The 24,495-nt window shown below is 40.3% G+C and overlaps 1 protein-coding gene across 5 annotated transcripts in view; it reads right to left on the bottom strand.

Moving 5' to 3' along the window:
• The window catches only part of FGFR1 (fibroblast growth factor receptor 1), a 131,846-nt gene extending 108,839 nt beyond the window's left edge, over nt 1-23,007 (bottom strand). For 2 of the 5 annotated variants that reach the window (XM_073622335.1, XM_073622336.1), the window contains exons 1-2: nt 22,350-23,005; nt 801-966 (exon numbers count right to left, since the gene is read on the bottom strand). In XM_073622335.1, coding sequence (XP_073478436.1) covers nt 801-891 — 91 coding nt within the window. In that variant the 5' untranslated portion in view covers nt 892-966; nt 22,350-23,005. Of the gene's footprint in view, nt 1-800; nt 967-22,349 lie in introns of all 5 variants that reach the window. The other 3 variants (XM_073622333.1, XM_073622331.1, XM_073622332.1) reach the window with 3 other exon arrangements.
• Between the last annotated feature and the right edge of the window lie 1,488 nt (nt 23,008-24,495).

The raw sequence follows: 24,495 nt of genomic DNA, 5'->3' as shown, positions 1-24,495 counted from the left end.
ACTGGGAAATGTATCTCCCTTTGAATAAAAATAGGCGCCTTTATAGCTAGGCCTAGCTATATAAACATGTTGGTACCTGCAATAAAAAAAAAAAAATAAATAAAAAAAAAAAGGGGGGGGGGGGGGGGCTGGGGAGCAAAATAAGTATGGATGCACTCCAATAAAAACCATAGCAATGCAGACCAACGTGAACAAGGGTAATGGTAAATCAAGGCCGATACAAGGACACCAAAATAACATGTGGGATGTGAACCTGTCACTTACATACAGTGGAAGGAGATCTTTGTCAAGTACTGACTCATATTTAGTCAATTTATTCTCAATGCACTGGACTTCCGGAACATCTTTAGCTATTAACTGAAACTGTAATTTTTAGGAATACTGCTTCACTCCACAAGATGCTATCAATATCAAACACAGCTAGCAGGTACACTTTGTGATTTCCATGTACAAGCCTTTTGAATGGTGGGGGTTTAGTGGCTTGCTCTAGCCCTACAGTAGTCTAAGTTGCTGCAAGTCCTCTGAGAAGCAATATCTGCTCAAGGCTCCTGTCCAGGTCATAGTTTATCAGATTTGAACACAGGAAAAGCAATGAGGATGGAAAAAGGAAGTGCAGTGTGGGACCTCAACTCAGCTAACAAAAGCAACAGAGATGCCATGATGAAAGTTGGATAAAAGGTCCCTCTCAGAGGAAGAAGAAGGTGTCACAGAAATCACTTTTCAAAGATTAACACATAAAAGCTTCATGCTGAAGTCTAGATATCAAGATTCATTACCAACACATGAAAACAAAGTCCTACCTTGGTCCGGCAAGGTGGAAGGGGGCCGGGCAGCTGAGAGGGCAGCGCCAAGCAGGACACCCCAGAGGAACAGGGACCTTCCAGAGAACATCCCAACTTGGCTAATGCAGGGTACAGAAATCCATGAGGTCTCCAGTGTCGAGGGGAGACGAGCCTCACTCCACGCCTGTGGAAACACAAAAATAAATTAAAAAAAAAAATCAATTTTATTTTATCACATTTTATTTGAAGTCAAATGGCCATAGCAGCCTTTAATTATAGACCATTAAAGCGGGGTTCCACCCAAATTTTGAACAATATCTGTATGTATTCTCTTCCTTGCCTAGATGCTGACATGCTGTTTAAAAAAATTTAAATCGCCGTAATTACCTTTTATTTTTCTATTCTTCTTTGCACTTCCTGGTTCTCCTCCCGTGGGAGTAGGCGTGTTTCTAGCCTCTCCCAGACTCCTGGGAGCTAGTCTCAGGCTTCCCAGGATGCCACTGAGCATGTGCAGGAACAAGCGGTGAATGCTGGGAGCACAGCATTCACCACATCCAGGAAATAAATGCTTGTGGGCTTCAAATGCCCACAATGAAGATGGAAACCGCCTGCAGTGAATAATATAAGTTATTCTTTCCGACGAAATCTGACACAGGCGGACAATATGTGAGTATGTAATGCTGAGAAGAAAAGTTTGTGAATGAACTCAAAAAAAAAACAAAAAAAAAAAAACGATAGATAGGTGGACCCCCGCTTTAAATACAACATTCACAAGAAAACAAGTTTAATGCATATAATACAGTCAAAGCATAACAAATAAACCAACCTTAGCTTATGCCCGATCTAAGGTATCTGAAGGCCTATATACTCACGATTAACCGGTTGTATCTGCCACCCAATCAAAGGCCCCCAGCCGCAACTACACAGGCTCAGGGACAATTAACCACTTAAGTACTACCAGATACAACCTAATTAATACCCTGATGTTACCAACATATTGCTAGGAAGGGACACCCATTCCTCAGATGGGCCCAACCCACTATTTTTCACCGATATTTAACCAGCACCGCCTTCAAATACCCAATATTTGTCTGCTGCTATAAGAGGAAAAAAAAAAAAAAAAGGGACCAAGAAATTGAATGGCAAGCTAACATAAAATCCAAAAACCCACTACAAATACCCCAGCACCGCGAGAAAGTAGGAGGCTCCCCCAAACCAAAACAAACAAGGGAGTGAGGGTGGGAAAAAAAAAAAAACCTGTCTGATGCTGTGATGAGCTCTGACTGAGCTGTGACACAATCCCCCTGTTAGCAGAGTATTGAAATCATGCTGGAAGTTTGTTGTATGCAGTAATACGGCTTATCAATGCATGTCTTTACAGAATGGAGAACCATGAACACAGGAAGAAGGAGCATCCAAGTACATAGAGAGTGGATAGATAGAGAGGCATAATGCATATGCAGTATATAGTCAGTTTATAAACAACTTTTCTGTTGTACTTTTCCAACACCCCCCTCCTCTCTACCCACTACAGGACACACCCTCTGCCGTGAACTCTTCAATCTGCTAAGCAGACTGCAGCATATCAAAATCACCCACTAATACTCCGCCTCTTCTTCAGGCCCCAGTCATGCTGGCCCTCCTCCTAGTTTCACTCCGCTCCAGGCCATGTACTTTTTTGAAATGAGATTAGCATGCAAAAAACAAAAACGGATGATCATTTGTCTGATGATCTCATTGTGTGTACCTGGCAATAGCCTAGACACGTTACAAGAGACTGCTAGAGATCACAGCTATTAAAACCCCTTTTCAAGTCAACAATTCCACATCCATGCTCCCTACAGCCCTATTAAGCAGAGTTCTGACGATTTTTCTTTTTTTAAAACTCAGCAGCTACAAATATTGCAGCTGCTGACTTTTAAAATATGGACACTTACCTGTCGAAGGCTCCTGCGATGTCAGCACCCAAAGCCGACCTTTCTCTCGGCTCTCGGGTGGAGGCGCCGCCTTCTTCAGTAAGGGAATCAGGAAGTGAAGCCTTGCGGCTTCACGGCCTGGTTCCCTACTGCAGCGAGTCGCTCTGTACAATCCCACTGGTCCCTGGTGTCTTTTGGGACCTGTGTGTCTCCCAGAAGACAGCGGGGGGCGTAGGAGGCGCCTGACATGTTGTAGATATCCGTGGATACTGCAGCTTTTTATGCCCAGAAGAAGGAGCAAATACCTGGATTAGACAGGTATATGCTCCACCCTCCCCCCTGAAAGGTGCCAAATGTGACACCAGAAGGGGGAGAATTCCGAAAAGCGGAAGTCTCACATTTTGATATTTCTCTTAGCAACATCCGTTATAAAAGATCAGGAGGAAAAAAAAAAAAAAAAGTAAGATGATGTAAAAGAAAAACCAAACCACTAAAGTGGTTGTAAAGGCTGAAGGTTGCATCCAATGCATGAAGGTAAAAAATCTTCAGTGTGCAGATCCCCCCTCAGCAGCAATGTGCACAAGAGCAGAAGCTCTCCCGGGTCTCTTCTTTCTCATTGGCTGAAACACAGCAGTAGATGCCATGGGCTCCTGCTGTGGTCAATCACAGCCAGGGGGGAGGAAACTATGCGCTCTTTTTCTCAGACACACACAAGCGGGTCAGGAGCAAACATCCACGAGCGCCTCACAGCAAGCAGTTTGCTGTGGGGGCAATCAGCAGAGGGGAGGGGCCAGGAGAGCCAGCGGGGGACCTGAGAAGAGGAGGACCTGAACAAAACCATTATACCGAGCAGGTAAGTATGACATGTTTGTTATTAAAAAAAAAAAAAAAAAAAAACACACTATATTGCCTTTGCAAATGCTTTCAATGATAGAAGCTGGTCTAAGAAGTGCTTTTCTTTCACTGGCTTCAGTAAGCATAAAAACCACAGTCTGTGGAGGCCCCAAGGGCCACACCTTTCTTGCCCCTCTTACCTCTCCTGTGAGCAAAAGTGTACACATAAAAAAAAAAAAAAAAAAAATTGTGGCTATGTTTTTGATACTGGAGAGAAGGGTAAAACATAGCCTTTTTATTTTTTTGCGGTCTTCCCACACTTCCTATGCTAAAGAAGCAAACTAGAGGTTTACAAAAAAAAAAAAAAAAAAAAAAAAGGGAAGGAAGGAAGGAAGGAAGGAAGGAAGGAAGGAAGGAAGGAAGGAAGGAAGGAAGGAAGGAAGGAAGGAAGGAAGGAAGGAAGGGCATGGTATCTCTGCTTTTGGCAAAAAGGAGTTTCCAGCGGTTAGATAAACTGGGAGGTTTTGTGCTGGGATTCCAGGATTTTAGTGTAGGATACTACAAAATTTTCAGTCAACAATGAGAAATGGAATGTGAATCAGTCAAACAGATGTTGACATGGCTCTAGGGCAAATTTCAGGCCTATTTGGCCCAGGATAAAAAAAAAAAAAAAAAAAAAAAAAAAAAAAAAAGAGGGAAATGGATTGCCACTCAGCTAGAACTTGCAGCGTACTCGTGGTCTACATCTTGTGGCAGAGGCATCCAAAACTTCTTCTCTCCACGGTTAGAATATACACACACACACACACACACACATATATCTCAAGGGATTTTTCTTTATGTGTGTTGTAGGTGGAGCCACAAAAAGCAATCATTTATTGATCCATTTGCTTTTTTTTATGTACTTTGAAATAGAATGCTTACGTTGTATTTACTTTAAACATGTACAATGCATGCATAGAACTCTATAGAAACACATTGAAAACACAAAGTTTCTATGCATTTCACAAATGCAAACTGTACGACTATACTGCATAGGAAAGATGCAAAAAAAAAAAAAAAAAAAAAAAATGTGGGTGTGTGGGCGTGTGTTCTGAAATGTATGAAAGTGATCTCCCAAAGTGGTTCTAAACTCAAAAGTTTAACCTTAACGCATCCTCTGCATTAAAGATTTAGAAAAAAATAAAGATAAAAATAAAGATAAAAATAAAATTAAAAAAAAAAAAAAAAAAGGGGGGGGGGGGGGGGAGGAGGACAGTCCCCCCCCAGTCCTTAAAACACTCACCTGACTCCTCCGCAACTCCAGCACCTCTCCTCCAATTTCCTGGTCTCACAAGAGACTCAGAGCAGCATAAGTCATAGGCTCCTGCTGCTGTCAGTCAAACTCCTGTGAGGGTGTGGCTTACCTGTGCTCTGTGTGTCTATGGCTTGCTAAGGAGGCAACTGGAGGAAGGAGGAGCAGACAGCACTGGCAGGGGGCTGCCTCTTTTAAAAGGGAAGGTAATATTCTTGCACATAGCAGGTAAATATAACTTTTTTTTTTTTAATTTTATTTTAAAAAAGCCTTTAGCCCTGGTTTACATTGGAGCGGCAATGGCACCGTCCGAATCGGTGCAACGCTGCATTTGCGTGCCCCACCGATTCCCATAAGTAGTTTCTGTACTACTTTTGGTAACTTCGGAGTGCGATTTGTATACACATCTGTGCAGAAACCCGCACAGATGTCTCTGAATGGAAGGCACCAGCCTTCCATTGATAGTGGGTGCAATAGTTTGCAGGCTCCTGTAGGAATAAATGCACATTTTCTTTTCTGCAAAAATATTTACATTTATTATTTTTCTCCTTAAAAGGTGAATTTTTTTTTTTTTTTTTTTTTTTAAGAAGAAAAAGTCCCTTGTATTGTTCTCGGCTGCCTCAAATTTTTTTTTTTTATTATATATAAATACCCTGCCTGTCAGCCATTTGAGAAAAAAAAAAAAAAAAAAAAAAAGTAAAATAGTTGATGTGTATAGGCTATTTTTGGGGAATAAGGATATTGTTTAATATCACCACCTATGCAGTTGCATTTCTCTGCAAGTTATTTAGTTAACACACATGTACATGCAGGATGACATTCATTTTCATACACATGCATGGAACAAACGCATTCGCCCCTCAGGTACTTTTTTTGGTTCCTTGACATGTTAAGGGTCCCAAAACATATTATCAACATATGATCCAATGGATACTAACATGAATAATGCCACATCCCTATAGTTATAGCAAAAGACGGAAAAAAAGAAAAAAAAGAAAAAAAAAAAAAAAAAAAAAAAAAAGGTAAGAAGAAAAACCACACACACACACACTTTTTTTTTTTTTTTTATTAGTCATGAAATATTAAAAAGTATTTTCTATCCTAACTCATACAATATGTCATGGACTATCCTGAAAACAAATACAACTAGGGCATCAGTGTGATAGAGCAAAACATTATATCCAAACATAGTTAATTGCTTTAGGCCAGACATGTTTCATGGACTTGGCCCACTTCTTCAGGAGCCATTGGAGTGCTCATTTACATAATACTCTCATAAAAGCAGCATATTCTCTCCCACTGGTATCTGTGCACATTCCAACAATCTTCAGAATATAAAAAAACAAAAAAACAAAAAAAAACAAACACACCCTCAAAGAACCAGGAGTATGCTTTAAATGATGGCAGGATATAGACTCCAACAATACTCTATGGTTAAATTAGCAATCCATGCCACAGTCCAGCAATTCTCTATGGAATCTAAATTTCATGCTATAACAAAACTGCTACAAATCCAGAACCTACATATTCCCCTGGTTCAGAAGAAGCATGCGTGTACCAGTGTACGGCAATAGGGCAGATATTTTTTTTAGCTTTGTAAAAGAAATATTTGCATTCAATGACCCTTCAAAGATATACTGTATATATCAAAACGCTTCTATCAATTACCTCATCTCAGCTCCTGACAGCCAAACCTTTCTGCTTCCTTAGGAGATTTATTTTAGCTTATAGGAATGGGGGGGGGGGGGGGGGGGGGGGAATGGGGCTGTTGTCCATAGCAACTAGACAGGTAACCTGAACTGCAAACACAACGGAATCTGACTGCATGCTACAACCAGCATGAAATTTGCTTTTTCTTCACACAGGTGTTTAAAATTAAGCTCCGCAGAACGGACCAGCGCCACACACTCTTCAGGTTCTAATTTAGGCAGAACATTAGTGATATATGGAAAAGGAATAGCAGACAGGCCTGGAAAAACTGAAAAATGTACGAGAGACAAAACTTCCTCAAATTTACTGCAGGGCATGTCAAGCGTCAAGAGATAGAGCATAAACTAGTCACATCTTAACTGGTGACCAGTGGTCAATTCCAGAGGGACATCTGTTTCCCCTCATGTTTATGATTATTACAGAGACATTAAATGAGGGAAATATAGGGGTTATTGCAGCTGCCTGGGGAATTCTGCATTTCCGGGAGTCTGGTTGGCTACATGCATCCACTATACAAATGTTGCAAGTGATGTTTACCATCCATCATAAATTCTTACTGCAAAAAATGTTTACATCAATTAGCACAAAAAATAAATAATAATATATAAATATATATACATTTTTTTTTTCTACTCTCAAAACACCAACTTTAAAGACAACAAAGACAACATGTTCACTTGCTGCCAAATATATCCCAGATATAGATAGAGAAAAAAAATTAGAGATATATATATACCTTTCATTGCTAATTCGGGACAGGTTTGTATCCTGTTATTGGGGTGTAATATCTATGTAAACGCAATAACCATGGCACGTCTACACACCAGATGAGGTCTCCTTAGACGAAACGCGTCTGCACAAGTCTTGCTGATGTCATTGCTTGAACTTACAGTCTGTTTTACAAGTGCTTTTTTATCTACTCAAAATGTGAGTGTTCCTCTATTTTTTAAAGTTTTAATACGAGGAAAAGGTGTCTCTCCCTGTTGGCTAGTGTGGACATGAGTGAACAGCCTTACTTTTTTTCCCCCTGTCAAAATATAAAGTATTACTAAACATGTTTGGACTCAACTTCAAATCTAGGGTGAAGTTGAGCCATCATAGAATTCAGCAGCAAGTCAGCACAATTTTCAAGCCACAAGACACCTGGAATAGTTCTCCCTGTAGGAATTACTCTCAAGGTCAGTCATCACTTTTCACACACCATGTGGATCTTGAGATCTTAGCAAGCTTGGAGTAAAGATTAATATAAAATAAAAATATGGTCTACAAATAGTTTTACATATTTGAAGACCAAGCAATTCAACCAGCAGGACTCATACACTGACATCCCACAATGCTGGAAAATCTATCCTCAAGTTTGTATCATACTTTTCTCAACTGATAAGAAGAAGGGGGAACTTTCACTAGATGTGCACCTTATCCACATGCAGTGGTCTACAGAAAATGGTTGCTGTTAAGTACCATTTCACAGTGGCTTAGGAACAGGTGTAGCAAAGTTTGCAGTGACAACTGTCCCTGCTCCCAGGGACATCCATATCCAATTGCCCTCTGCATCACCATCACTTTAAACCTAAATTGCTCAAGGAAAGTCTCACATACAGAGGTCTTTGGCAAGCCGCAATATACGGTAACTAGTGGATGTGGAATCCTGAAGGAGAGGGGGACATGCATGGCAGAGAAGAGAGACTGGGAGGCTTTAGGTACAGGAGGTAAAGGGGTGGGCATGCCTGATACAGAGGGGACTTATAGGGGATGTTAATTCTGAAGCAGCGTGTACAATACTATAGCTCAGAAGCCCTGGCTCATATTGTTCTGCGGCCCTGGCAGGTTGAGCTATACCACTGTCCCTGCAGATGATTTTGTTTCATATCTACATTCCATGAAAGTCTGTGACAAGTGCAATTTCCCAGCCCAATGGATGCAATTGTTGTATTATTCAACCTCTCTATTCACTCGGATCTAGTGACATAATAGAGGTGATATTACTGAGCCTGCAATCACAGCACAGTGTAACATATTTCCTATTCACTACACAGACTTGCCTTTTTAAAAGGGAACCTGTTAGGAAATAAAAAGCTTGTTTTAGAAACTGTAGGATGGTTATCTGTATCCTTGCTTAAAAAGAGACCCTATTGCCATTTATGTCCCAAACCAAAACCAAGCCTGCTAAGAAATAAAAAAAAAAAAAAAAAAGCGTTAATACTAATCCTTCCTGCCACCAATATCACCTGCCTATAGGGATTTCACTGGCTGAAACATCCATGGCATCAAGCGCTTCTAGATGTGTCAGACTGTCCCCTGCTGTGTTCTGTGGTTTCTTCCTCCAGCCCTCACACCACTACAGGATGAGCAGTGATGTAGGGACTGGAGGAAGGAGCCACAGCATGCAGAGGGGAACAAGGCATTCAACATTCCCATACATTTGGAATTTGATATTGGGTTTGGGGTTTAAAGGTGTAGCTGGGTGTGTGTTTTGAATACAAACACCTTAGTTACATGTAATGGTGTATATCCCATGTCCTGCGGACTGCTGTTTCCTTGTAAAAACCCTTCTTTATGCATCATTTACAGCTGCTAGATCTTGTCCTGAATGCCCATCTTTGAGTGCTGCTGGTGTGAGGTGTTGCGACACTCGTCCACTTTCTTCCCCTCTCTAAGCCATCCAGAGAGCTTGAATTACTATTCTCCCAATGCATAGCGTTCTATAGATGGAAGAGCGGATGAATGACAGGATCTCCATCTATTCACAGAACACCTTGCATTGTGGAAGAATAGTAGTACAAGGTTTCTAAACAGAATAAAGGGCAGCTGCTGGAAAAAAAGCTGCGCAGGGCAATATCCAGTTGATTTAAAAGGTGGAAAGAAGGGAAACTTGTCACGTGACAGCAGGCCATGGTATACACACACACACACACACACACACACACACACACACACAATCACTGCTCTTTTTTTTTTTCCATTCGACCCAGAGGGGCTGAATGTAAAATAGAAAAACAGACAGCTCAGTTTATGATGTTCGTACAGAGATCTCCCCTGCCATTCTATTTTGTTCTGACAGAGGGATGCCCCTGCCTCCCCCATGCAACACTGGCTGGTCGGGAGACAGTTGGCAGACCTTTTTCGGTAATGCCCCTTCAACAGAGGCTGGCTGGACGGCCGGCTTCTGTCAGACCGGCTGCAGTACACATGAGCCAAATGTTCTATTGAACTGCCCAATATCACCTCATGTCTAAGGGGCTTTAGGCTAGGTTCACATTCATGTATTGCGGGAACAAACACAAAAATCACACCTCCCTCCTGCATTTTTAAGAGGATTGTAAAAGGTACATTGTTGTTTAACCACTTGCCGACCGCCACACGAACGTTTACGTTGGCAGAATGGCACGGACAGGCAAATGGGCGTACAGGTACGTCCCTTTAAATTTGCCGCCGTGTGCACGCTGCCCTTGGCACTCACGCGACCCTGATGCGAGCTCTGAGTGTGATTGCAGGTCCAGCGGACTCAATGTCCACGGGGATACCCACGATCATCTCACGGAGAGGAAGAACAGGGAAATGCTAATGTAAACAAGCATTTCCCGTTCTACATAATGACACTGATAACAGCTCCCTGTAATTGGGAGCGGTGATCAGTGTCATGTCACACATAGCGCATCCCCCCCCCAGTTAGAACACACTTAACCCCTGCAGTGCCCCCTCCTGGTTAACCCCTTCACTGCCAGTCACATTTACACAGTAATCAATGCATTTTTAATCTCACTGATCGCTGTGTAAATGTGAATGGTCCCAAAAGTGTCTTAACTGTCCACCATAATGTCACAGTCACGATATTAAAAAAAAAAAAAATTATATATATATATATATATATATATATATATATATATATATATATATATATATATATATATATATATATATATATATATATATATATATTTTATATATATATATATATATATATATATATATATATATATATATATATATATATATATATATATATATATATATATTCGCCGCCATTACTAGTAAAAAAAAATAAATAAATAAATTATTAATAAAAATGCCATAAAACTATCCCCTATTTTGCAGATGCTATAACGTTTGCGCAAACCAAACGCTTATTGCAATTTTTTTTTTACCAAAAACATGTGGAATACGTATGGGTCTAAACTGAGGAAAAAAAAAATTTTTTTTTTTTTTTTTTTAATATGTTTTGTGGATATTTATTATAGCAAAAAGTAAAAGATAATGCATTTTTTTCAAAATTGTCGCTCTTTTTTTGTTTATAGCGCAAAAAATAAAAACCGCAGAGGTGATCAAATACCACCAAAAGAAAGCTCTATTTGTGGTGGTGTGGTTAAGTGGTTAAAAAAAAAAAACAAAAAAAAAAACCACACACCATATCATAGTTACTTCCACTGTGCAGCTCGTTTGGCCCCGAACCTGCTCTTCTGGGGTACCCCGGCGGCTCTCCCTCACATCTCCCCGAGCGGGGTTAGTTTGCGGGCGCGGTCCTGAGTCCAGCATTCAGGTCTGCAGGACTCAGCCTCACCCCCGGTGCTCACGTCATTGGATTTGATTGACAGCAGCGGAAGCCAATGGCTGCGCTGCTATCAATCTATCCAATCAAGAGCCGAGAACCATGTGCAGAGAGACAGCAATCTCCGCCGGGTCAAATTCGAGGGTTCAGGTAAGTAAAACGGGGGGGGGGCACTGACAGGTGTTTTTTCACCTTGATGCATTAAGGCGAAAAAACATGAACCTTTACAACCCCTTTAAATGGCACCCCAATGCACTTTGCTAATGTGAGCAACAAAGTACCATGCATATTGGTGCGGCCCAATATTAAAAAAAAAAAAAAAAAAGAAAGCACTTCTGTGATTTGTGTGTGTAGGGCAGCCAATTGAAATGAGCAGGCTGCACTAAACATGGCACGCAAAAAAAAAAAATGCTTGTGCACCCTCACACCTGCATAAGTGTGAACGGCGCCTTACACATTACTACATATCCAATAAACCATGAAAACAAAAATTATGCAACAAATATAATATACACTATTCCCTCAAATCCGCGTAGCTCACCAACTTTAACAAGTGTCAGTCTGTTTTCTGGTGCCAGAAATAATTAGCAGAAAACACACACATTTGTAATGCAGCCAGCAGCAAATAAATGATCCCATTAAAAGAAAAGAAATGTAATTACAGAAAGTGGATTCACAAGTTTGCTAAAGTAACTCTAAACTTTCTGAAGAAGGAAGGAGGAAGAAAAAGAAAAAAAGAATCTAACACCCGTCAGTGGCCCATTTAAAGTAAACTGGCCACAAAATTGTCAAAATCAATTAAGGATGAAAAAAAAAAAAAAAATTATAAATGGATAAGCAGAAGTTGCCTTCAGTAAAAACCACATTTGTAAAAGATTAGTGGATCCAGAGATGTAGACAGATGAAGTTTTATGTATATTTTACCTTTTTCTATTAATGCTGTGTTAGACTCTACCCCTGCTGCCTCTCAAGCCTCACTATTGGTCCTTTAATGTGATGGTTGGCTTCCTTGCTTATGAAAGATTTCACAAGAAGGGGGGGATGGCGAGGCTTGACTTTTACGCAAAAAAAGTGAAAAATTTGTATGTCATTTCAGTGGATCTGCTGATCAATTTCACACGGAAAGTACTACCTGCTTGTACACGTTTTCATCATATGCTTAAAAATTGTGCACACCTCTGACTGGTAAACATTTAAAAGATGACCTAAATTTTGCGGAATTCCTAACTAAGTGAAAAAATTATCCTCTCAGTAGAACCTTATTTTAACAAATAAACCTCTCTGACCAATTCCACAAACCTTGTTCATGTTGAAATGCATTTAATAAGATGTAAATATGAACGGTGACGCTCCAAGCATGTAGCTACTGTTTGTATGTGCATTCTTGGAATGCATTTTCCAGCCAAAAGAAATCCTGACCAGTTACTCCTATGATTCCCACACATCTTGCACACTATATAGCCTGAGTGCGTAGACAAAATCCTGTGACATACATATATACATTATAATATTTATTCAAAAGTGTTGGGACACCTGCCTTTACATGCACATGAACTTTAATGGAATCCGTCTTAGTCCGTAGGGTTCAATATTGAGTTGGCCCACCCTTTGCAGCTATAACAGCATCACCTCTCCTGGGAAAGCTGTCCACAAGGTTTAGGAGTGTGTCTATGGGAATGTTTGACCATTCTTCCAGAAACGCTTTTGTGAGGTCTGGCACGGATGTTGGACGATAAAGGCCTGGTTCGCAGTCTCCACTCTAATTCATCCTAAAAGGTTTTCTATCAGGTTGAGGTCAGAACTCTGTGCAGGCCAGTCAAGTTGCTCCACCCCAAACTCGCTGATCCATGTCTTTATAGACCTTGCTTTGTGCACCAGTAATGTTGGAGCAGGAAGGGGCCATCCCCAAACTGTGCCCACAGAACTAAGGGGCCAAGCTCAACCCCTGAAAAACCACCCCACACCATAATCCCACCACCAAATGATTTGGACCAGCGCACAAAGCAAAGTCCATAAAGACATGGATGAGCAAGCTTGGGGCAGAGGAACTTGACTGGCCTGCATGATGCCTTTGCCAGAAATTTACAACTCTTCAGCTTGATGTGCATCTCCAGGCAATACACTCCTGCGTATCCAGCTTCATAACCAAGAGAACAGAGTTAATAAGTATGTTATCTGAATAAGCTACAGCCCTGTGGTCAGTGGCCTCAGCAATAAGAGCTATGAAAACATTAATTTTATAAAAGGGAAAGTTTGATCTCGTTGTTCATACATAAACCTTAGGCAATATGTAACTGTCAACAAGATAATTACCAACACCCTATCATGCCTAGTTCCATAATTAGCTCAATGATACGAGAAAAGATACCTAAAAAGTTTAACAGTTTTTGCAGTTGGCGGTGGATTAGCCTGGAGTTTTCACCACATTTCACATTTTCCATCATGTTTGAAAGATAATGGCCAGTGTCAGCCCATCAAAAACTCTCATTATCCCATAAGCCCCACAAAAAGAAAAAAAAATATATAATTATTGTACACCTTGCTCAAAATACGGCCATCCTAAAGCCTAGTACACACCACAAGTTATTTTTTGTTCTTCCTAGAGGGTTGTTAGTACAGCGATCTCCCCTGCTGTTCTATTGTGTTCAGACAGACGAACGACCCCCCACCAGAACACTCTGATCAGCGCTCTCTGTCACTGGCTGAGAGCGCTGATCGGGAGATGGTTGGCTGCTGGTTTTCCAGCATGCTCGTCCGACAGAAGTTGGCCCGGCTGCCATACACACGGGCCTAAATGTCGACTGATTATTAAAGAACCGGCTGATGTCACCCTACATTCATCTCATGTGTACTAGGCTTTAAGCTCTCACAGAGCCACTAGTAGAAAAAAAAAAAAAAAGGCAATAACAGACAATATGGATGAAAGAGGACTACTTTAATTTAAGGAGAGGCAGCATTTGACTCCCTCTCTAGTGGCTTGAAGAGACCCTCTTAAACCAGACTCGTCCTCCTCATTGCCCAAATTTCTCTGCAGAGTACCATGGCTCCTTCTTAGCTCTGCAATCAGAGACCATACAGTATATATACTGATAGCACCAGGAGAGTCTACAAACTTTGAGGCACATGCTCAGTGGTCTGGAGGTCATGTAGTACAGGCCCCTTTGTTTTCTTGACACATGGTCATAACTGAAGCCCCTCTTCCCGTGACAATCAGTTCCAGTAAAATGAAAAGTCTGGCCAAGAAAGCCAGTTCCTCCCTTTCATCCCTCAATAGAGAGCTAGAAAATTAAACCACCACATTAAAAGAGCACTCCTAATTAAAAAGGAATATGTTGGCTGCCCTGCTTATTTTGAAAGTGCTAGTCGTCTGGCTGTCAGTGATGCTTTGGCTTCAATACTTTGAAACAAAAATGGAACAAGCATAGATATATGAAATACAAACATTTTTTGACTTTCATTTGCTGCATGTTTGTTCTGGGTCTGCGATCCAGAAATGTTGAAGCCAAACTCAGTCAGGCATCTAAAAGGGTTAAAAACTACAGTTCTGTATATGATCAATATTAACCAGTAAGCTCTGCTAAATTATCAGCACTAAACATAGTGCAGTAAATTAAAAGAGGATAATAATGGAATAAGCAGGAGGCACCACATACATTTAAGATGTAACCCAAAAACAATCTTAGGAATTCATATTATAGCCCACATAGTTGTATCTACTAATCAATTTAAACCATGACGGTAAAAGACTGGAAATAAACTCAAATAGAAACAAACAAGGTAAGTTGTTACATTAAAGAGTGTTCTAGCCATTTTGTTTTATAGGGCTCATAAACACTGCAGCTCGAAAATGCCCAATGTATAGGTGTTTGAGTTTTTTTTTTTGTTCTGTCTTTAAATGCCCTTCCATGTTAGCCTATGTGCCGCCCCCACCCCCACCAAAAAGTCACATTCAGGAAAGAAGCTTTTCTGCATTAAAAAAAAAAAAAAAAAAAAAAAACCAACAACACTCAAAACGTGCATTAACACTACGCTCATTAAGGGCTCGAGCATTCATTTCAATGGCCAGAAAAAATTATATATATATATATATATATATATATATATATATATATATATATATATATATATATATATATATATATATATATATAATTCTGGCCAAATTAATGCTCAAGCGTTTGACACGCTTAAATGCGTTTACAAAAATGTGGAGTTAAGCTCGTTTCTCACGTTGATTTTCTCTTGCCAGGAGAAAAGGCGTTCAGAAGAGTGCAGTGTGCATGAGGCCAAACAGATTCCATCTGGAAAAGTAATTTTTCCAGGGTCTTGGAGGACACATGGAAAAATAATTTCAGGTCATGTGGCCCACAGCTTCTTGACACCTATCCTTCTGTTTCTCCCTAACAGAGTGACTTCAAAAGGTTTGCAATTAAACCAGATGGTCATTGTCGCCTATTGGGTACTGGTGTGAGCAAAACAACCAGTTCAACTTGCTAAACAAACACTTTGATATAGAGTCTTGTTTTATAGCTTCAGTTTATATGAAAAGTCACATTGTATTGTTCTGTCCTGAAGCACCCAAAAGTGTCAATATGTTTTACAGCCATGCTGCTTACATTGGTTGTACTCTGTCATTATCATTAGAAGAGCTCGGAGGCAGGGAAGCAATGTTGACTCCAGCTCCTGCACTCTTCCACTGATGCCCTGTTTATGCATCCTGCCAGGCCTGTGCATCAACATCACCTGTGGTTCCATCACTTGCCTCCTTAAAGTAGCTCAACTATGAAATGGGAATAAAAGGATCACCTTCCTTGCTTTGGTTTATAATTTAATATTTCAGACGCCAGTCAGTTCACTGTAGGACTTTAAAGAACATCCGCTTTCATTGTTTCCAACAGAAACATTCAAAACATCACTAGTTGTCTTTTTGCAGCATTGACTTGGCCTAAGATCTGTTGAGTGTGGACATAGAGGAATCCTATAGTCACAGAATATAGAGGCTACCATTGTCAACATCTTCTGAAGATGTTAGTGGTCTAGGTATCATTTTACCCGTCCTCAATTCTTTGAGTCCCAGATCGAGCACAAGTATGCAATTAAGGACTTTTAACTTTTGTCCGACTCTTCTGGTATGCATACTTGCTTCTGGGTAGGTGAAAGAAAGTAGGTTGGTAATAGCAGCTCGACATTCTCTCATTACAGGTTTCCTTTAAAGCTAAAAGTTACTGTAATGTTTTCTTTAAAATAACAAACATGGAATACTTACCTACTCTGTGCAATAGAATTGGGGTCCCTTGCCAATGCTCCTCCACTTCTCTGTGTGCCACCACAGGAAGCCACTTCCTATTATGGCACACCTGACAGTGCAACCCTGCCCTGACCCCTGCTCCCTTGTCATAAAATTGCATTGACAGCAGCAGGAGCAAATGGCTTCTGCTGCTATCAATCTACCCTGTGAGGGAGGAGAGGGTCGCTGCTTTCGGGAACAGCGCTGAATCGAGATCAGGCTCAGGTAAGTGTAAGGGTGGGCGGGAGGTCCTGCAGCACAAAGGGGTTATTACCTTAATGCATGAGGAAAAAAAAAAAAAAAAAAAAAAAAGGAAATCCGGGCAAATATTTTATTTTCTCATGCAGTGGGACTGTGCCCACACTGCATGGGTTAACTGAAAATTTTTGGGGATTACAGGGCAGAGATATACTAACCCAATCCTCAGTGCAAGACCAGACTCTGCTGCTTATGTGCCCTCCGCACGCTAGCGGTCTTGTGAATGGACTGTTCTTGGCGTCATCACACCCACAGACTGGCTCTGGATGTAAGGACAGCAGGAACAGTCAACCGCTGGATGTGGGGTAGTGCCATTTTCTTGAGGATTGAAGGATTGGGCAAGCATAGCCTTTCGGTGCACCCCTAGACAAAATGAGCAGTTAACCCATGCAATGCAGGCACAGCCCCACTGCACGGGAGAAACTGTTTTATCATGGCGTTCTGCTTTTAGCCTTTAGAACTACTTTTACTTCAGGAAAACATCTAAAAACAAAAGATAAATCACTCATATGGGAGTGTGCTTTACCTCCCACAAAAGGTTTGCATGTGTGTCCCTCCATTCTGGGGATTTACACAGACCATCCACCAAACTACAATGTGGATGACATAATTTGCAGTTACAGAGTACAGTAGTGTTTTCTCCTCCCCCAGCTTTCTCACTGGGTAGTGAAAGAGCAGCAGTAAACTGGTGAGGTCGTCCCTCTACTCATTCTGCCATCACCAGGTCTCTCGTCAGTATATTTGCATGCAGCTCGCGTGATTGGCTCTCAATTCTGCCACTCCCAGCCTAAGTACAGCAGCACAGTGAATTGTAAGAGGCAGATACTAATTCTAAGTCAAGTAAACCCTAAGGTTTTTTATTTATTTTTATTCTTGTACAGACACCTTCACGTCAAGACTAGAGAGATAAGCGGGAGAAAATCATCGACGTATGTAGAGCGCCATTGTTTAATCTAATTATTTACTGTAATTCAGTCCCATTTGTAACACACGCCTGGAGACAATAGAACAGGATTCTATTTGCAGCTAGAGAGAACAAGATTATTTGGTGCCGCTAGTGGTAAATGTAGCAACAGAACTGGCTATGGAAATAGTACTTTCTACAGCCCCCATAATCTCTGGCCACAAAGGGCTTTAAACAATATATCTCAAAAAGACAATACTATGCAGTCTATTTATCCATGTTTTAAAGGATAAGTTCACCTTTTAACAAAAATAATAAATGCACATTTTTTGCAGATAAAAACAAAATGTGCATTTACTACTTTTTGTTTCTGGAACCTCTAAAGCATTGCACCAGTGATCAGCAGATCTCCTGCAGACCTGTCAGTGTGTCTGTGTGCCCGAACATTGTACAGGCAAGCAGATACAATCTAACAGGAAGACTCAATAAACTACCACAGCGCTCCACAGAGCCGTAGTAGTTCATTAATACCTACAAGCTGACAACCGCAAAGTCTGTCGGGACTTGTCGTTTTCCCATGCACAGAGGACTGTGAATAAGTGATGCGGTTTTTTTTTTCTATTCTATTTTTTTAATTGTGACAGCTAGCTGTTGGGTGGGAATCAGGCGTTCTGTGAACTTATCCTTTAAATTCAAGATTCCCACAAAAGATTCAATTAGAAAAATGTTAATCTTGGGTGAAAAACATTGATAAATAGACACCTAGGTAATAGCCATTAGAAATAGTTACCATTACTTTGTGCCATAATCTTCATTAGCTGCAGGTTCTACTATAACCTTCAAAATGGTCTTGTCTTAATGCTAGATTTCTAGTTCTTATATACTGAATTTTTCAGAGAAATATTCTGTTTTTTGCATCCAGAACTTTGGATCCTTGAGCTCCTTAAGATCCATTTTAGTTCTGCATGAAGTAGGAAAGATTTAGCCCCTCAGGTTTTTGCTGTTTGTCTCCAAGTTTGGATTAGACAGAGTTGTTACCATATTAATGTCCCCATCAGAAGAGTCCCCTTCTACTCTTGGTGACAACTCAAAATGTAAGATTTTCCTTCACTTTCCATTCCCAGTAACATTAATAAGAGAAGGTGAATCTTCCCTGGTAGGAACAACAAGAGGATCCTGAATCCTGATAGGATTAGGAATTCTGACCCCTTACCTCTATCCAAACCCCCTCAACATTTTTGGCTTTACAAACCCTTTAAATAGTGATATTAAGGTAAATTTATTTATTTTAGAACCACTTTAATTTTAGATCTCTTTTATCCAGTGTGGCTAGAGTTCATAGAGATCCACACATATTTAGTAGGAGGATGTGCAACTTCCTGTATCACCAGATTCGATCTTCCAAGCAGCTCTCATCAGTGTTTCTCAACTCCAGTCCTCAAGGCGCCCCAACAGGTCATGTTTTCAGGATTTCCCTCAGATGAAACGGCTATGGTAATTACTATGGAAGTGAAAGTGATCAAATCACCTGTGAAAAATAATGGTAAGACTGAAAACATGACCTGTTGGGGTGCCTTGAGGACTGGAGTTGAGAAACACTTCTCTAAATGATTTGTGGTTGTGCGGAATCGCTTAGTACTGACACTCCAGCTGTTTGTGGAAGGCAGAAAAGGAGCCTGCAGTGTTTAGGAATCTCTCACATGCCTTACAAAAAGTTTACAATAAAGAAAAAATGTATATATTATTATATTAATATATATATATATATATATATATATATATTTTAATAATAAATTAGTTCCCTGATTCTGACAAAATGCAGTCGGCTGGTCAGGCACATGACACCCATCACCAAATGAAACCGGTAGGTTGTTTTCCCTATATGCATTTAGGGCTTTACTGTCAATTGTGACTGCAATTTACCCTTAAAGAAATGTGTTATTTGAAGAGCAATATACAATTAGAAGGGTTTGCTAAAGCCACTCATGGATATGAGAGTTTGATTGACTAGGAGGATGCCAGCAATGGATGCATACTGCCAATAAATGTGATTTTATTGGCACTGACTGTAACTGGTTGGAATCGGGTGACAATTATTGAGGGCCCATTTACACCATTGCGTTTTAATGCATTTGTCAAACTTCCCCATAATAAATCTGTGTCTGTTCCCAACTGTATGATGCACTGAAAAATACTAAAATGCAGAGAAACATGGAATGTTGTATGTTGGGAAGCCCATATAGGTTAATGGAAGGGCATCAAAATGCATACAACATCCGGCAACAAGTATTACCAAGCTTTGGTCAATGGCCTTAACCTTATCCACTCCAAACTCTAAAATAAAAAGGGCATTGAAATCAATATGCATGTCAACGTAGCAAGGAAACGCACATACCTAATGCTACAAAAACACAGGCATTGATCTAAATAGGTCTGGAATGTTTACAGGTAGCCCGAGTCTAGAGCTGGTGCTTACAACAACTGTATGCACATAAATGAAAAAAAGAAAAAGGGAACATGACACCTAGGAGCAACCAATCAAGTCCAAGCTTACATTTTATAACCTACACTAGAAAGCAGACAGCCGTAAACTGATTTGCTGCCCCGTGAAACGCAGCTAGATTACTTTGATTAAAGTTTTTTAACTATGCGAGGTTTCTGAGCCTTTGAGACCTCTGCCTTGCACCTGTGTTTACTCATGTATCAAAATGCAAATTAGAAGATTAGGAAGTCTGGATGCTGTGGGTGTAAAGAGCAGAGTTGTAGGAGACGAGTCACGTAGCGCACACGTATTAGTATGAACGGGCAAGCAGCTTAGCATTGGATGAATGAGAACAAAATTAAAAATTAAGAAAACATTTCTTGATACACTGGGCTCCAGCCTGTAACTTTGGTCCTGTGTTCTTCCAAGCATTCAAACATTCGGCCAGGTGTGTGGGGTGGGGGAGGGACATTTCAAACAGACTGAATTACTGCACCAAACCATTCTGCTCAAAACTTTGTGTGCCCCAAAATACCTGGCAGGTTTAAACATCTATGCCAACCACCTAGAGTTGCCACCTCATCCCTTTAAACTTGAACACCTTGAATTACACACGTTATAAAGGCTAATTTAATGCAGATAAGGCAACAAGTGAGTTTAATTACCACCTTAATCAGCCTCAGAACCTGTGGAATTAATAGGTGTTCGGGTTTAAAGGGATGAGGTGGCAACCCTACAACCACCCAATTCTCTGCCATGCACCAGTCTCTAGTAAAAGGGTTCAGGTCTTTGCAAAACAGGCCTGAAAAGGCTGGAATGTCAAACCTGACTTGAGCAAAAGTTGGCTTGATCATTAACTAGCCACACACAAGAATGTCTGGGCCTGAATAATCTGTCTGTCTTTTTATGTTTTAGCATCATGAAGCCACTAACCTGCTTATTAAAGAAAGGCCAAATAACTCAGTCCACTGTACACTTTCTATAATTGATTTTAATGTGATCTAAAAATGATATTTGCCTCGGCTAGGGCTTCCAATTGATTTTGCAGGAACCAGGTTTAAAAAAAAAAAAAAAAAGCATTAAAACATAATGGCTCTTGGGTAGAGGGGACACAAAGTTTACCCTCCCCCCACTCTGGGAACAAGATCTGGAGACACAGATTACCATCAACAAATATACTTTTTTTCCCTAAGTCCCTTTAAAGAAATAAGAGCCTGGCTGTACATAATCCTTTGCTGTGAGCTTAACATACAGCAACAAATGATGCAGAGTGCAAACACTACAAAACATTGTCAGAATCAAGACTCCAAATGTGAACAAGGGAGATGAGAAGGCTGGCTAAACCCAGCAGCTGTTGTACATATGTGTGTGTGTCATGCTGAGACTTGTAGTTCTGGTGAAACACAGTTTGAAATGGGTCACTTATCCCAACTGAAACCAGTACAAGCAAGTTAAATAGATCAAGGCTGTAGGATCCCAGATGACCACCGGAGAAATTAAAAAAAAAAAAAAAAAAAAACAGAATTTAAAAAGAAATTAAAACAAGGAATGAAAAATCTGGGGTCAAGTTTTCCTATCTTTGATGTCATCTCAAAAATGGGTGGCAGTTTGATATAAAAATGAAAAAATAAAATAAACCAAAAATAATAGGCATAAATAAGTGGAGGACCATATAAAATTTAAGCACACCTAAAGCCACAATATCAAATGTAAAAAATACAAAGTACCAAACAGAATATGCATTCATAAGTGGAGGATCATGTGAAATATTTAAGCACACCTAGCCAATTTAGCTCTTTGCATAGCCTGAAACATAACAAAAACCTGCATGATGACAATAACAAGCTATACAATGATCACACATCAATGATGCAGTCAGGTCCCAAAAGTAGCAATTCTCTGAGTTTAGAACCTTTTGGAAATGCTCTAAGTAAGGGGGGGGGGGGACCTTGGTGGTGGGATTGGATGGACAGGAGAGGCATTAGGTTGACTATTGTACAAGTATGAAAACATACACTGAACCAGGCAGGAAGATGCAACAGAAAACATATGTTCAGAATGCTTCTAGCTGATTTTCCTTTGCCACATTAAAAGATGCATACCCTTCATAAGTGTATTTTTCAATAAAGCACCATAAAAAGTTCTAAACTAAAACAACAAAAACAAATTAAAAAATATAAATAATAATAATAATAATAATAATAATAATAATAATAATAAAACAAGTCTGCACTAGCTTAAAAAATGCAATGTAAATCGAAAAACAAAACAAAAAAAAGTCTACAAAAGCACAAGAACATACAAAGAATACAATGTAACAAAATCATTTTACTTACTTGAAATCTCTGATCCTTTAGTTTCCAAAGTAGCTTTCCACTTTAATCCTTCTGCTGATGTCAAGATTACAAGGAGAGGAAAAAAAACTATTCAATAGTCAAAAGAAAACAAAAAACGCACACAAGGACTCAAGTTTTCCCAAAATTAATATTTCTTAGTCCTTAAAAGTCTGTCTAAAAAGTATCTAAAACATATCAGGTTAAAAAGATCTCCTTTCTTGAACTTAAAACAAGTAAGCCTTTAAAAAAAAAAAAAAAAAAGAGGAAGGACAAAAAGGTAGACAAAATCCCCTTGATGGAAGTATGCAGAGGCAAAGGAAGAACGATTAATTTAAACCATCTGTAGACTAAAGAGGGGGAACACGAATGTGGATTTTTTTTTTCCCCCTGCAAACACCTTGAGCAATCCAGTTATGGAATAAAAGTTGCAGGATTCAGACAGAAGCTGCTTTGATCCTCTATATGTCCCTCCAAGATCGCTCTAGGGATGGTTCTGAAGGCTTCCAGCACTGTAGATCCAGATCTCCTGAAAGTGTGCATGAGGTCTGTGTCTATCCAAATGTGCAAGATTCCTTGAGCATGGAGAAGTGAGTCAGTTCCTATTCAGACTTAACAATACAGAGCTGTCCCATCCCCCATGTTCCCTACAAGAATTTGCAACCCCTCCCAAGCAGAGTTCATTTACAAAAACCCCTCCTATCCTCTCGGATTTCTCCCTTTGCACACTGGGGTTTGTAGTTTACATGTCATTTAACTCACACCAGGCGATCTCCATTCCCAGACAGCAGCTGAATAGGACGACAGGTACCAGCGCTGCAGATCACACATGTACATACAGAGGACAGCAGCTGGGGGGTGGCAGGGCTGCAAATTGCACTTTGGTGGACCCTTTCAAGTGTGTGATAGGGTTGGATAATTGATTGATTTTGTTTTCTTGAAACTCATAATATACAATCACATAGCTCACTGTCCCTGATTTCGAGGGACTGTCCCTGATTTGGAACAATGTCCCTCTGTCCCTCATTCCTCCTCATTTGTCCCTCATTTTGCTCTGATCTATATAGATGTATATAAAATGCACCTTTTATCTATCAAAAAGTGTTTTCCAGAGCTAAACCTTTCATCTGATTTCTAAATTGCTGCATTTGTATATTCCAAAAGCCAATATAAAGGCATAGTAGTGGTAAAAAAAAAGCACTTGTGGTTTTTTTTTTGTACAATTCTCCTTTAAGGGGGCGTGGCAAGGGGTGTGTCCTATGTCTGCATAATTTTGCTGATAGGTGGCCCTCACTCCAATCTCAAAAAGTTGGGAGGTATGTAATCAGTGCTGGGACAAGGCCATTTGGTGCCCAGGGTGAAGATGGCAAACTGCCCCCCCCTCCCCCCCCCCCGTTTTTAAGAAAGAATCAATGTTGTTTCAAAACAAGAATATACTTATTATTATTATTATATTAAGGGAAACTCTGATGGGCAAATTGTATGTTAAGGGGCACCCTGATGGCCACATTTTATATTAAGGGGCACTCTGATGGGCACAACAAAACATGCCCCTTAACGTAAAATCTGCCCATCAGAGTGCCCCTTAATACAAAATGTGCCCATCAGTGTTGCTCTTAAAATAAAATATGTCCATCAGAGTGCCCCTTAACATAAAATGTGCCCATCAGCGTGTCCCTTAACATAAAATAAGGCTCACGCTGATGGGCACCTTTTATGTTAAAGGGCACTCTGATGGGCACATTTTATATTAAGGGGCACTCTGATGGGCACAACAAAATGTGTTCATCAGTGTGCCCCTTAAGAAAATGTGTGCAAATTAAAAATATAACCATTCATTTGCCCCTTAAAATAAAATTTGTCCATCAGAGTGCCCCTTAACATAAAAAAAGGTGCCCATCAGCGTGACCTTTAACAAAATATGCCCAGCAGTGTGCACAATAAAAATATGCCCATTAGTGATCACTAGTCAACATGTTGCCCACATACCTTGAATGCAGGAGGGCACAACTGAAATACCGAAGGGGCGGAAGCTGCGAGATAAGGAGAACCAGGAACCAGGAATGGCGAGTAGCAGGGGGGAGGGGTGCGCACTTGATGTCACACCCCTACTCGCGGCCCGTGAGTGTGAGCTGGTCTTCTGTCAACT

Source organism: Aquarana catesbeiana, linkage group LG03 (assembly GCF_042186555.1).
Source record: "Aquarana catesbeiana isolate 2022-GZ linkage group LG03, ASM4218655v1, whole genome shotgun sequence".
In the NCBI taxonomy this organism is placed as follows: domain Eukaryota; kingdom Metazoa; phylum Chordata; class Amphibia; order Anura; family Ranidae; genus Aquarana; species Aquarana catesbeiana.
This window is presented reverse-complemented; position numbering and strand designations above follow the sequence as displayed.